Consider the following 14,679-nt stretch of genomic DNA (forward strand, 5'->3'; position numbering starts at 1 on the left):
GTGACGTCACGTGAGGCGGGGGGGCGGAGGCTCGATGACGTCATTTGGGGCGAAAGAGGGGAAAGGGGGGGAGGGGCGGGGGCAGGGCGCTCCCAGTGCTCCCAGTGACCCCCGAACCTGCTCCCAGTGCTCCCAGTACAGCCCAAACCCGCTCCCAGTGCTCCCAGTAACCCCTCCCAGTGCTCCCAGTACAGCCCAAACCCGCTCCCAGTGCTCCCAGTAACACCTCCCAGTGCTCCCAGTACGGCCCAAACCCGCTCCCAGTGTTCCCAGTGACCCCCAAACCTGGGCCCAGCGCTCCCAGTCCACCCCCGCTGCCCCCAGTAACCCCTCCCAGTGCTCCCAGTCGAGCCCAAGTCCTCCCAGTCCCTGCTCCACGCCTTCCCAGTGCTCCCAGTCCCTCTCCCAGTGCCCCCAGTACCCCCTCCACGCCCTCCCAGTGCTCCCAGTCGAGCCCAAATGTGCTCCCAGTCATCCTCCCAGTGCCCCCAGTACCCCCTCCACGCCTTCCCAGTGCTCCCAGTACCCCCTCCACGCCTTCCCAGTGCTCCCAGTCGAGCCCAAATGTGCTCCCAGTCGAGCCCAAATGTGCTCCCAGTGCTCCCAGTCATCCTCCCAGTGCCCCCAGTACCCCCTCCACGCCTTCCCAGTGCTCCCAGTACCCCCTCCACGCCTTCCCAGTGCTCCCAGTCGAGCCCAAATGTGCTCCCAGTGCTCCCAGTCATCCTCCCAGTGCCCCCAGTACCCCCTCCACGCCTTCCCAGTGCTCCCAGTACCCCCTCCACGCCTTCCCAGTGCTCCCAGTCGAGCCCAAATGTGCTCCCAGTGCTCCCAGTCCTCCTCCCAGTGCCCCCAGTACCCCCTCCACGCCCTCCCAGTGCTCCCAGTCAAGCCAAAATGTGCTCCCAGCGCTCCCAGTCATCCTCCAAGTGCCCCCAGTACCCCCTCCACACCCTCCCAGTGCTCCCAGTCGAGCCCAAATGTGCTCCCAGTCATCCTCCCAGTGCCCCCAGTACCCCCTCCACGCCTTCCCAGTGCTCCCAGTAGAGCCCAAATGTGCTCCCAGTGCTCCCAGTCCTCCTCCCAGTGCCCCCAGTACCCCCTCCACGCCTTCCCAGTGCTCCCAGTAGAGCCCAAATGTGCTCCCAGTGCTCCCAGTCATCCTCCCAGTGCCCCCAGTACCCCCTCCACGCCTTCCCAGTGCTCCCAGTCGAGCCCAAATGTGCTCCCAGCGCTCCCAGTCCTCCTCCCAGTGCCCCCAGTCCCCCCTCCACGCCCTCCCAGTGCTCCCAGTCCCCCCTCCACGCCTTCCCAGCGCCCTCCCCGTCACCCGCCGGTACTCCCGGCCGGGGGAGGCGCCCGACGGCGGGCGCGTCGCGGGCGCCGGGGGGGGCTCCCAGTGCTCCCAGTGCTCCCAGTGGGAGCGGGAGCGACGTCGAGCTGGAGGACGCCGTGGAGGGGTCCGAGCTGGGGACTCTCCAGCGCCGCCACCAACCGCCGGCGCCCCGGGCGCAGCGGCACCACGGCCTGGCGCAGCCGTACCGTCTGCCCCGCCCCCACCGACCTGGCGGAGGGGTCACGGGGTCAAGGGCGGGGTCACCCACGTGACCCCATCCCAAAAAATCCCGCGTCCCATCCCGACACCCGGCTCGTCTTTCGATAGCGGGTGGTCCCGTCTCCCGCTCGCCCGGGTGCTCCTACTTTGGCCAACTGGGATTCCCACCCGCGGCGGAATTCCGGGGTCCATCCCCAATTTCTGGGGAGCCCCTCGCACAGAATTCCCGGGAATCCTCCCTCCGAATTCCTGGGACCCGCCCAAATTCCTGGGTCCGCCCCCGAATTCCTGGGACTCTGGGACCCCCCAAATTTCTGCGTCTCTCTCCAAACTCCTGGGACCCTCCAGAATTCCTGGGTCTCCCCAAATTCCCGGGATCCGCCAAATTCCTGGGTCTCTCTCCAAATTCCTGGCATCCTCCTGAATTCCTGGGTCTCCCCAAATTCCTGGGATCCTCCCAAATTTCTGGGACCCGCCCAAATTCCTGCGTCTCTCCCCAAATTCCTGGGACCCTACTGAATTCCTGGGACCCTCCCAAATTCCTGGGATCCCCCAAATTCCTGGGTCTCCCCAAATTCCTGGGACCCTTCCGAATTCCTGGGTCCCCCCCCCAACTTCCTGTGTGTCCCCCAAATTCCTGGGTCTCCCCCCGAAATCCTGGGACCCCCCAAATTCCTGGCTCCCTCCCGAATTCCTGGGACCCCCTCGAATTCCTGGGACCCTCCCTGAATTCCTGGGAACCCCAAATTCCTGGATCCCTCCCCAAATTCCTGGGTCCCCCCAAATTCCTGGGACCATTCCAAATTCCTGGGTCCCCCCCCGAATTCCTGTGTGTGTCCCCAAAATCCTGGGACCCCCCAAATTCCTGGATTCCTCCTGAATTCCTGGGACCCTCCTGACTTCCTAGCTCCCTCCCAAATTCCTGCATCCCCCCCTGAATTCCTGATTCCCTCCCCGAATTCCTGGGACCCTCCTGAATTCCTGGGTCCCCCCAAATTCCTGGGTCCCTCTGTGAATTCCTGGGACCCCCAAATTCCTGGGACCCTCCCGAATTCCTGGGTCCCTTCCGAATTCTTGTGTCCCCCTTGAATTCCTGCATTCCTCCTGAATTCCTGGGACCCTCCTGACTTCCTAGCTCCCTCCCAAATTCCTGGGACCCCCTCCCTGAATTCCTGGGACCCACCCAAATTCCTGGGTCCCCCCCCCGAATTCCTGATTCCCTCCCCAAATTCCTGGGACCCTCCTGAATTCCTGGGTCCCCCCAAATTCCTGGGACCTTTCCAAATTCCTGGGATCCTTCCGAATTCCTGGGACCCTCTCTGAATTCCTGGGACCCTTCCAAATTCCCAGGACCCTTCCGAATTCCTGGGTCCCTCCTGAATTCCTGGGACCCCCCTGAGTTCCTGGGACCCTCCCGAGTTCCTGGGACCCTCCCCAAATTCCTGGGACCCTCCTGACTTCCTAGGTCCTTCCCAAATTCCTGTGTCCCCCCTCCGAATTCCTGATTCCCTCCCTGATTTCCTGGGACCCTCCCTGAATTCCTGGGACCCTTCCAAATTCCCAGGACCCTTCCGAATTCCTGGGTCTCTCCCCGAATTCCTGGCCCCCCCCTGAATTCCTGTGACACCCCCCCCCCCCCAAAATTCCTAGGACCCTCTCAAATTCCTGATTCCCTCCCCAAATTCCTGGGACCCTCCTGACTTCCTAGGTCCTTCCCTGAATTCCTGGGACTCCCCAAATTCCTGGGACCCCCCAGATTCCTGGGTCTCTTCCCAAATTCCTGGGACCTCCCAAATTCCTGGGTCTCTTCCCAAATTCCTGTCTCCCTCCCTGAATTCCTGGGAGCCTCCCGAACTCCTGGGACCCTCCCGAACTCCTGGGACCCTCCTGAATTCCTGGGTCTCTTCCTGAATTCCTGAGACACTCCTGAATTCCTGAGACCTTTCCAAATTCCTGGGAGCCTTCCGAATTCCTGGCCCCCCTCCGAACTCCTGGTTCTCTCCCCAGATTCCTGGGACCCCCTCGAATTCCTGATTCCCTCCCCGTACTCCCGCCCTTCCCCAGATTCCCAGCCTCTCCCCCCGCATTCCAGGATCCTCACCCCATCTGGAAGGGCTTGGGGCAGGAAATCCCGGCTCCCTCCATCCGTAGGGTGGCTCCGCTCAAGGTCTCCGGCAGCGGATTCTGGAAAACCACCTGCACCGGCGTCTCCTGCCCCACCACCGCCGGGGCCAGCAGCTGCCGCGCGCGCGAGAGAGAGAGAAGCCGGACGTCGGCGAGGGGGAAAATCCGGGAATCCGCGTGGGACGCATCCCGGCGTCCGGAGATCCGAGGGACACGACGCGTTCCGGGAATCCGGCCGTACCGTCAGGGTGAGCTCGGGCGCGTGTAGCCGGACCCGCAATTCCTTGGCCACCACTTGGCCGGTTTCTTCCACGACTCCGGCCGCCGTCAACTTCAGCGCGTCCTGCTCGCCGACGTGGGGTCCGTACTCGGCGTAGGTCACCGTCACCGTCACCGTCTCCTCTGGTTTGGGGAAAAGGGCGGGACGCGGGAAGTGACATCGGAAACGCCGGCACCCGGAAGGGAATCGTCACCGAGGGGACGCGCGACGGCGGCGTCTCACCCTGCCCCGGCGGCACGGCGCGCCGGTGCTGCTCTTGCCGGAAAGGGGCCCCGGAGACCCCGGTGTAGCGGACGGCGGAGAGGGACAGGCGGAGGCGGAGCGTCCGAGGCTCCGCCCCTTCGTTGCGGGCCACCGCCCGTAGCTCCAGCTCCGCCCCTGCCACCGCCGGCCCCGCCCCTACCGTCACCGTCACCTCCCCGGATGACGGGGACCCCCGGTTGCGGGGGCGGGAGCCGTGGGAGGTGGCGGTGGAGACGGCCTGGCGCTCCTCCTCCGAGCCTGCGGGGGGGGTCAGAGGTCAAGGGTCAAGGGGGCGTAGGTTGAAGTTAGGCCGCGGGGTCCTTGGGTCAAGGGTCATGGGGTGGGGCACAGGGGTCGGCGGTGATGGCTTGGGTTCTTGGGTCTCAGGTCAACGGGTCAAGGGTTAGGGGGTTTGGGGGTCAAGGGGTGTTGGGTTTGGGGGTCAAAGGGAAGGGGTTATGGGGTCGGGGGTGAAGGTCAGGGGTCTCGGGTCAACAGGTCAAGGGTTGCAGGGTCGAGGGGTCAGTACTTGGGGTTAAGAACGGTGAGCTCAAGGGTTGTGGGGTCACGGTCACGGCAGCGTGGGTCTCAGGTCAACGGGTCAAGGGTTACGGGGTTTTGGGGTCAAGGGTTGTTGGGTTTGGGGGTCAAAGGGAAGGGGTTATGGGGTCAGGGGTCTCGGGTCAACAGGTCAAGGGTTGCGGGGTCAAGGGGTCAACATTTGGGGCTAAGAATGACAAGGTCAGGGGTTCTGGGGTCACGGTCACGGCAACGTGGGTCTCAGGTCAACGGGTCAAGGGTTATGGGGTCAAGGGGTGTTGGGTTTGGGGGTCAAAGGGAAGGGGTTATGGGGTCAGGGCGAGGGTCAGGGGTCTTGGGTCAACAGGTCAAGGGTTGCGGTGTCGAGGGGTCAGTACTTGGGGTTAAGAATGGCGAGGTCAAGGGTTGTGGGGTCACGGTCACGGCAACGTGGGTCTCAGGTCAACGGGTCAAGGGTTATGGGTCAAGGGCCCATGGGTTGTAGGCCTCGGGGGGTCAAAGGGCACAGGTTATGGAGTCAGAGGGCCAAGGGTCGGGGTCTCGGGTCAACAGGTCGAGGGTCACGGGTCAACGGGCCAAGGATCAACCCTCGGGGCTCAGGGTGAGCGATGACGGGCTCAAGGGCCGTTGGGTCGGGGGACGGGGGGGGGGTCAAGGGCTACGGGGTCAAGGGGCACCAGGGGGCGGGGCCTCACCCTCGGGGTGCTTGTACTGGTGGGTGATGTCCAATCGGGCGCCGGATCCCGGCCCCAGGGTGCTGATGCGGCGCCCGATGGCGCCTTCCTCCACGTGCACCACCGCGAAGGAGCCGTTGGGCTGCCGCTGCCAGTAGACCTTGTCGCTGTTCACCTGAGGACACGCCCCCCCCTCATTAGAATAGGCCACGCCCAGCCACGCCCCTCTGGGAAGAAGCCCCGCCCCCTACCTCGGCGAAGACGAAGGGCGTGTCGTACTTGAGGTAGACCTCGCCGTTCTTCACCGCCGTCACCGAGCACGGCCCGCAGCAGAACAGCCCTGCGGGGGGGGGGGGGGCGTTACCAGTATAAACCAGTACGGACCAGTAGGAGCCATTCTAGGCCACCGAGCGGCTCTGCCCTCTCCCGCTGGCCGCAAACCGGCACCCCTGGGCTTCCTCCCAGTGCCTCCCAGTATAGACCGGTATAAACCAGTACCGCTGCTGGTCTCCTGGGGGGTGGCGTCGACGATCTGCCACCCGTCGTAGCCATCGGGGAGGTCGGGGCGCTTCATCCAGCAGTCGTTCCACACGTGGAAGTTCCTGCGCGGCCCAGTATAAACCAGTACGGACCAGCGCAGACCCACGTGCGGGGCCGTAGACCGGTACGTACCGATTTAAACCAATACGCACCAATACGAGCCTCCCGGCCTCTACCTCGGCTGTTCTCACCACCCGCTCCCCCCCGCCCCAGCCCCTGAACCACCTCCTTTTCCAATGATTCTGCCCCAAACCAGTATAAACCAGTATAAACCAGGATAAAGCGGTACCAGACGGAGTCGGTGTTGAGGCGCTCCAGGGGCCGCATGTTCTCGTCGAAGTAGATGTCGGTGGTGAGGGAGACGTCGGTGTCGTGGGCCGAGTTGTAGTTGGTGACCGTGCGGGTGGGGAGGCCCAGGCACCGCAGCACTGGGGGCACCAGTACAAACCAGTACAAACCGTTATCAAAGTCTCTCGCTGGCACCGCAGCACTGGGGGCACCAGTACAAACCAGTACAAACCATTATCAAAGTCTCTCGCTCGGGGTTGACTTGTCTCCCTGTGGGGGTTCCCATCTGCCTTCCAGTGGTTCTTGGGGTACCCCGGACCCCCTCCCAGTACAAACCTGTCGCTAACTGGGTTAAACCAGTATAAACCAGTACCAAGGACACAACTTAGGCCTTGCTTTTCCCCATACTAGAGGCTCCAACCTGCCGTCACGCGCCTCCCAGGAGCTCCCCAAGCACCTCCCAGTATCAACCTGTGCCAGACCAGTATCAACCAGTATAGACCAGTAGCAAATTTAGCACCTTATGCCCAACTTCCCTCCCTTACAGCGACCCCATCCGCATTCTAGCGGCTCCTGGAGGCATCCGCTCCTTCCCACACCCCTCCCCAGTCTACGCCAGGGCCGGACCAGTTTGGACCAGTATGAACCAGTGACGTACCGGTGGTCATGACGCCGGCAAAGACCCAGCACTGCCCGTAGCGGACCGGGGCACCGGTGCCGTGGTAGGCGCGGAGGATGTCGACGGAACCGGCCCAAGCCGAGGGGTTGGTGCCCTGGGCGTAGTCCCCCGTCCAGTTGCCCACCAGTACCCCGTTATCATCCAACGAGTTCACCTGGGGGACCCCAAAAAGTTGGGCGGGAAGAGGGCGGAACTCCTCCTCCCCCCACCCGCACCCCCAAAAAAAAAAAAAACGGAGAATCCGGGAACCGCCCGCCCAAGATGTTTCAAAAAGTCTTTGGAAGTCCCAAAACGCCGTCGGAAGCCCCAAAACGCCGTCGAAACCCCGAAGGAAAATGTGCAGGTTACGCCGAAAATCAACAGAGCCCCCCAAAAACTCCCAAAGTCGTGGGGCGGCCCCCCCCCCAACCCCCCTTGAGACCCCCCAAAATGTCATCGGAACCCAGCAAAGAGCTCAAAGAAGCCCCCAAAACCCCATGGAGATGCCCCAAAACCCAACGACCCCCCCCAAGTCATCGGAACGACCCCCAAAAACCCAACGATCTCCCCCCAAAGTCATCAGAAAAGGCTCGAACGACCTCAAAAGCGCCGTGACAATCCACCCGACCCCCATTAAACCACCCAAAATCTCATCAGACCCCCCCCAAAAAATCCAAAGAACCCCCAAACCCCATTGACACCCCCGCAAAACCCAACGAAACCCCCCCAAACCCCATAGAGTCACCCCCAAACCCCACTGTGGCCCCCCCCGAACTCCGTATTTTCCCCCAAGCCCCCTCAGAGCAGCACAAAACCTGCACAACTCGCCCCCAAACCCCCATCATTCACCCCCAAACCCCCCACAATTCACCCCAACCCCCCCCAGGGGACCCCAAAACCCCCCCACGCCCCCCCCAAACTCCACAGTGCTCCCCCAAAACCCCTCTTCCACCTGAAAACCCATAATCTCCCCCCCAAAACCCCTTTGAGCGCCCCCAAAACGCCCATAAACCCCCCCCCCAAATCCTCTAAGTCACCTTCCCGCTTCACCCCAAATCCCCCAGAATTCACCCCCAAAAACTCACCATGGCGGAGACGACGCGGGACACGATGATGGGGTCCCCCCGAGCGCTGTGGGGCATCCCCCGGCGATCCAGGATGTACAGGCACGCCTCCAGCACCCCTGTGTCAAACTGGGGACCCCCCCCTCAAAATCACAGCTGTCCCCCAAATCCCTCCAAACCACCCCAAAAATCCCCTACCCCTCTCAAAAAGCTGCTTCTCAAAAAAAAAAAAAAAGAAAAGCGGTTTCGAGGTCCCCCCGTGTTGTTCTGGGGATCCTTTATAATTTTGAAACACCCCCTTGGTGGTTTCAGGGACCCCCAGGATGATTTTAGGGACCCCCCCCCCATAGCGTTTTGGGTATCCCCCAAATTTAGGGTCCCCCGTTTTAGGATATCCACCCATTTTGGGGTGCCCACCGCATTTTAATAACCCCCGCCCCATTTCCCGCACAGATTTTAGGGTCGCCCCAATTTTTTTTGGGGGGGTGGGGGGGGGGGGGAATTCTCCCATTTTTTGGGGTACCTGCCCGTAGTTCCAGGAGCGCTCGGCGATCTGGTCCTCGGTGCCGTAGAAGATGCGCCCCGTCTCGTTAAGGACGTACTCGTTAAGGTCGCTCGTTTTTTCCATGTAGACGTTATCGTCTGGAGGGGGGGGGGGTGCCCCAAAATCAGGGTCGTGTCCTCAAATTCCCCCTGAGCCCCCTCCCCCTCCCCTTGAGCCTCCCAACTGCCAAATTGAGACTGGGGAGCCCCGAAACCGCCAAATCTCGACTGGGGAGCCCCGAAACCGCAAAATCTCACCCCGGGGAGCCCTGAAACCGCCAAATCTCACCCCGGGGAGCCCCGAAACTGCCAAATTGAGACTGGGGAGCCCCAAAACTACCAAATTGAGACTGGGGAGCCCCAAACCTGCCAAATCGAGACTGGGGAGCCCCAAAACTACCAAATTGAGACTGGGGAGCCCCGAAACTGCCAAATCTCACCCCGGGGAGCCCCGAAACTGCCAAATCGAGACTGGGGAGCCCTGAAACTGCCAAATCTCACCCCGGGGAGCCCCGAAACCACCAAATTGAAACTGGGAAGCCCTGAAACCACCAAATCGAGACTAGGGAGCCCCGAAACCACCAAATCTCACCTCGGGGAGCCCGGAAACCACCAAATTGAAACTGGGGAGCCCGGAAACCGCCAAATCGAGAATGGGGAGCCCCAAAACTGCCAAATCGAGACTGGGGAGCCCCAAAACCGCCAAACTGAGACTGGGGAGCCCCGAAACTGCCCAATCTCACCCCGGGGAGCCCCGAAACCACCGAATTTGGGAGCCCCCGAATTGCCCAAACTCGGGGCTTTTTGCCCCAGACGGGGCTGGCTCACCAGGGCACCAGGGGTTGAAGAGGAGGAAGAAGTCGTTGGCGTCGTCGAAGGGAGCCGCGTACTCCCCCACCCCCGTGCGGGTCTTGATGCTGTGGCGGTAGCGGCCGATGGGAGCGTCGGGCGGGGCCGTGAGGCAGATGTTGAGGGCGGGGCCTCCCGGAGGCTCCGCCCCCCTCCCCTAGCTCCTCTTCCTCAGCGGTCCAACCGGTGGCCGAAGTTTCGCCCAACGGGATGAGGACGTGGGTCCCCTTCGCCACCTGCGGGTTGGGGCCTGCGGGCGACGACATCATCCCCCCCCCCACCCCGGGGCGTGACGTCATCACCTGGGCGGGTGAGGTCATCACCTGGGCAGGCGAGGTCACCCCGCCCTGGGCGATACCATCGCGCCCCTTGGCCGGAGGGGGGTGGGTAAGGGCGGGTGAGGCCGAGGGCACGGCAGCCTGGGTGATGTCAGCGCCCCTCCTGAGTGACATCATCACGTCGCGGGTGATGGTTGCCCCTCCCCCCTCCCCACCCCCCCCCATTTTGACACCCCTCCCCCACCGAGGGTGAGCTCCACGCAGAGGCTGTCGCCGCCGTCGGGGTCGAAGGGCCGGGGCAGGAGGACGCGCAGGTCGAAAGGTTGCCCCCGCCGCACCACCAGGCGGGGGGAGGCGAATTCGGAGGTGTGGTGAGCGATCCGATTGGCCGACGAGCCCACCACCAACCCCCGGGGGGCCAATAAACCTGGAGGAGGGGAGGGAGAGGCGGGCGGTGAAAACCCCGCGCGAATCCCACCTCCGGAACCCCCAAAACAGCCCCAGAAACCCCACCGGGGGGGGAGCTTGAAACTGTCATTTAGCCCCGTAGACCTGGAAATGGCCCCAAAACAGGAACAGGGGGGATAAAGCGGCGGGGAATGCTGGGAAGGGGGACCCCAAACCCCCTAAATTTCCCTGGAGGGGGGATACGAAACCCTTAAAAGCAGCTCGGGGTGGGGGGTGGGGGTGGGGGGGCCTTGAAACTGCCTTTTCTTCCCCATGATAGCCTGGCCATAGGCCCGAACTGGTACTTTTTCTCCACTAATGGGGACAGGGGGAGAGAAAGGACTGGGGCGAAGGGGAGGGACATCCCCCCACCTCCTCATCTGCCTGGGGGGAGCCCTGAAACTGCCATTTTCCCTCCCCAGAAGCCTCAAAACTACCATTTTCCCTCCCCAGGAGCCCTGAAACCACCTTTTCCCTCCCCGGGGAGCCCCCAAAACCTCCCTTTTCCCTCCCTGGGCAGCCCTGAAACCGCCCTTCTCCTTGGGGAGCCCCGAAACCGCCCTTTTCCTCCCTGGGGAGCCCCGAAACCGCCCTTTTCCCTCCCCGGGGGCCCCTGAAACCACCTTTTTCCTCCCCGGGACCCCCGAAACTGCCCTTTTCCCTTCCCAGGAGCCCCAAAACTGCCTTTTTCCCTCCCTGGGGAGCCCCGAAACCACCTTTTCCCTCCCTGGGAGCCCCAAACCCGCCATTTTCCCTCCCCAGGAGCCCCAAAACTACCATTTTCCCTCCCTCGGGAGCCCCAAACCCGTGTTTTCCCTCCCCGCGGAGCCCCGAAACCGCCTTTTCCCTCCTTAGGAGACCTGAAACTACCATTTTCCCGCCCCGGGGAGCCCCAAAACTACCATTTTCCTCCCCGGGGAGCCTCGAAACTGCCTTTTCCCTCCCCGGGGAGCCCCGAAACCGCCTTTTCCCTCCCCAGGGAGCCCCAAAACCGCCTTTTCCCTCCCTCGGGAGCCCCGAAACCGCCGCCGTTCACCCCCCCGGCCCCGGCACTGACCTGGCCGCAGGGGCTGGGGGGGTCGGCACCCCGGGACCTCGCCGGGGGGGGGTTCCCAGTCCTCGGTTCCTCGCCGGCAACAGCCGCAGCAGCCGCAGCAGCCGCCCAGGCGACGCCAGAAGCCCCGGCGGGGGCGAGGGGCGGGGGCGGGGGCGGGGTCCCCCCCCCGTAGGCGGAAGCTGGCGGCCGCCCAGCGGCCCGGGTCCAGGCGGGGGTCGGCGTCCGGCATCGCCTGCGGGGCACCAGTGAGACCAGTTTGGACCAGTACGGAGCGTCGGAAGCTTGGTAGGAACGGGTGTGGGGGCTGCAGGGTGGTAAGACCTCCTGGAACAGCCCCTTAATGCCTCCAGAGCCTTCCCAGTATGGCCAGTATGGTCGAGATGGACCAGTATGATTCATTAGAGACCAGTACGGACCCGTAAAGACCAACACGGACTGGTAGAAGAGACAGAAAACCAGTAGGAACAGGCACGAACTGGGAAGACCTTCCAGAATGGCCCGTTAATGCCTTCAAACTCTTCCCAGTATGACCAGTAAGACTAGGATGGACCAGTACCATTCATTGAAAACCAGTACGGAGCAGTGCAGTTCCTTAAAGACCGGTATGAACCAGTGAAGAGCCACGACAATAAATGCCAGTACAGACCACTACAGGCCAGTAAGACCTTCCATGGGCCCTTAAGGCCTCCAGACCCCTCCCAGTATGACCAGTAAGACTGGGATGGACCGGTGTAAGGCCACACAAATAGGAACCATTATAAGCCATTAGAAACCAGTAGGAACCAGAATGAACCACCACACAGCAGTAAGAGCTCCCAGAATGACTGACTGAAGCCATCAAGCCCTTCCCAGTATGGCCCAGGTCCCCCAGTCCCTCCCAGTATGGCCCAGTAACCCCTCCCAGGCTCCCAGTATGGCCCAGTCACCCCCCAGTCCAGCCCCATAACCTCTCCTAGGCTCCCAGTACAGCCCAGTAATGTCCCAGTTCCCCCCCAGCACAGCCCAGGCCACCCTCTCAGGGTCCCAGTATGGACCAGCTCCCTCCCAGTCGGTCCCAGTGCCCCGCCCGAGCCTGACGCCAGAAGGACCCAGGCACCCGGGCCTGCCTCAGCAGCTCCCCCCCCAAACTGCCTCCTCCCCCGCCGCGGCAGGGACCGAGGCGTCCGGGAGTGCTCCCAGCCCGACCAGTTCCCCCAGTCTGCCCAGTTCCCCCCTTCCTGTGCTCCCACTGCTCCCAGTAGCCCCCCCAAGTGCTCCCAGTAACCCCCCAGCACTCGCAATAAGCCCAGTTACCCCCTCCCAGTAACCACAGGGCTCCCACTTAGCCAGTCCCCGTGCTCCCAGTAACCCCAATGCTTCCAGTTACCCCTCTAGTGCTTCCAGCAGCCCCAGTAACCCCCTCCCAGTGCTCCCAGTAAACCCTTTACCATCATTTCAGTAACCCCCTCCCAGTGCTCCCAGTGCCCCCCTCTGTGTCCTCCCAGTAAGTCTACTAACTCCTTCCAGAGTGCTCCCAGTTTGCCCAGTACCCCCCCTCCCAATGCTCCCAGTGCCCCCCTCTGTGTCCTCCCGGTAAGTCTACTAACTCCTTCCAGTGCTCCCAGTTTGCCCAGTACCCCCCTCCCAATGCTCCCAGTAGCTCCAGTTATTGCTTCCCAGTGCAACTCCCCAGTCCTCCCGGTCTTCCCAGTAACCCTACTGACCCCTCCCAGTACTCCCAGTTCACCCAGTAAACCCAGTTCCCCCCTCCTTGGCCTCCCGCTCCTCCCAGTTTGCCCAGTTACCCCTTCCACCCATCCTTGTGCCCCCCGATCCCCTCTCCCAGTCATCCCAATGCCCCCAGTACCTCCCAGTGGCTCCCAGCACTCCCAATGCCCCGCACTCACTGGTGCCGGTAAATTAGGGAAAGGGGTGTGACCTTGGGAGGAAGGGGTGGGGCTCATACAGACCACGCCCCCTTATTGCCCCACACTTTGGGGGGAGGGGTGTCCAAACAGGGGGGGACCCAGTTGTCCGGGCACGTCCTCTTCCCTGGGAGGATCACTATCTGGCAGGGGGCCCCATGGGGTGGGGCAATGGCTCACTATATGGCAGGGGGGTCTATGGGGAGGGGCAATGGCTCACTATGTGGCAGGGGGACTATGGGGTGGGGCAATGGCTCACTATGTGGCGGGGGGGTCTATGGGGGCAATGGCTCACTATGTGGCAGGGGGGCCTATGGGGAGGGGCAATGGCTCACTATGTGGCAGGGGACCTACAGGGAAGGAGTTATGGCTCACTATGTGGCAGGGGGGTCTATGGGGAGGGGCAATGGCTCACTATGTGGCAGGGGGACTATGGGGAGGAACAGTGGCTCACTATATGGCAGGGGACCTACAGGGAAGGGGTTATGGCTCACTATGTGGCAGGGGGGTCTATGGGGAGGGTCAATGGCTCACTATGTGGCAGGGGGACTATGGGGGCAATGGCTCACTATGTGGCAGGGGGGCCTATGGGGAGGGGCAATGGCTCACTATGTGGCAGGGGACCTACAGGGAAGGGGCCATGGCTCACTATGTGGCAGGGGGGGTCTATGGGGGCAATGGCTCACTATGTGGCAGGGGGACTATCGGGAGGGGCAATGGCTCACTATGTGGCAGGGGAGCTACAGGGAAAGGGCAATGGCTCACTATGTGGCAGGGGGTTCTATGGGGAGGGGCAATGGCTCGCTATGTGGCAGGTGGCTCCCTGGGGCGGGGCAGCGGCTCACTATTTGGCACGGCGACCCTATGGGGCAGGGAGTTGGGGTCACCAGCAGGTGAACTATGGGGCAGGGGGGCTATGGGGAGGTCCAGTGGATCACAATGTGGCCGGGGGGCCTATGGGGAAGGGCAATGGCTCATAATTTGGCAGGGGAGCACTATGGGGATGGCCAATAGCTCACTATGTGGCAGGGGGGCTATGGGGAGGGGCAATGGCTCACTATGTGGCGGGGGGGTCTATGGGGGGCCATGGCTCACTATGTGGCAGGCGGGCCTATGGGGTGGGGCAATGGCTCACTATCTGGCAGAGGGCCTATGGGGGCAATGGCTCATAATGTAGCAGGGGGGCTATGGGGAGGGGCAACGGCTCACTATGTGGCAGGGGGGAGTCCCATGGAACTGCATGAAGGCTCACTATTTGGCAAGTGGCTCCCCGGGGCGGGGCGACGGCTCACTATTTGGCACGGGGACCCTACGGGGCAGGGAGTTGGGGTCACCAGCAGGTGAACTATGGGGCAGGGCTGACGGCTCACTATTTGGCAAGGGGGCCCTGCGGCTCTCTATTTGGCAAAAAAAAGGGGGGAGGGGGGGTGCTTCAGGGCATGGTGGGCTCACTTTTTGGCAAGGGCCGCCGTGGGGCTGGGCGGGGCGTGACGCAGCCGCTCCCGGGGCGGGGGGCAGACGAACGGGTCCTGCCGCTGCCCCGCCCCGCTACTGAGGTTCTCCCCCCCCCCCCCCCCCGCGCCACCCCCCAAAAAAAAAGGGAGGGGTCCGGCCGCCCGTTTCCGCGGTTTTTGG

At 62.8% G+C, this 14,679-nt stretch overlaps 1 protein-coding gene across 1 annotated transcript; it reads right to left on the bottom strand.

The window, feature by feature from the left end:
• Window positions 1-1,239: 1,239 nt before the first annotated feature.
• Window positions 1,240-13,014, bottom strand: TGM1 (transglutaminase 1). Its single transcript, XM_049797268.1, is given in 16 exon segments — window positions 1,240-1,564; window positions 3,657-3,793; window positions 3,921-4,081; window positions 4,182-4,460; window positions 5,438-5,591; window positions 5,668-5,756; window positions 5,915-6,018; window positions 6,246-6,384; window positions 6,903-7,077; window positions 7,988-8,095; window positions 8,490-8,608; window positions 9,338-9,485; window positions 9,487-9,608; window positions 9,881-10,063; window positions 11,141-11,372; window positions 12,987-13,014. Coding segments are annotated over 15 exon segments (2,385 nt in total). The 5' UTR covers window positions 11,370-11,372; window positions 12,987-13,014; the 3' UTR covers window positions 1,240-1,326.
• Between the last annotated feature and the right edge of the window lie 1,665 nt (window positions 13,015-14,679).

The sequence above is a fragment of the Accipiter gentilis genome, unplaced genomic scaffold, assembly GCF_929443795.1.
Source record: "Accipiter gentilis unplaced genomic scaffold, bAccGen1.1, whole genome shotgun sequence".
Taxonomy (NCBI): Eukaryota; Metazoa; Chordata; class Aves; order Accipitriformes; family Accipitridae; genus Astur; species Astur gentilis.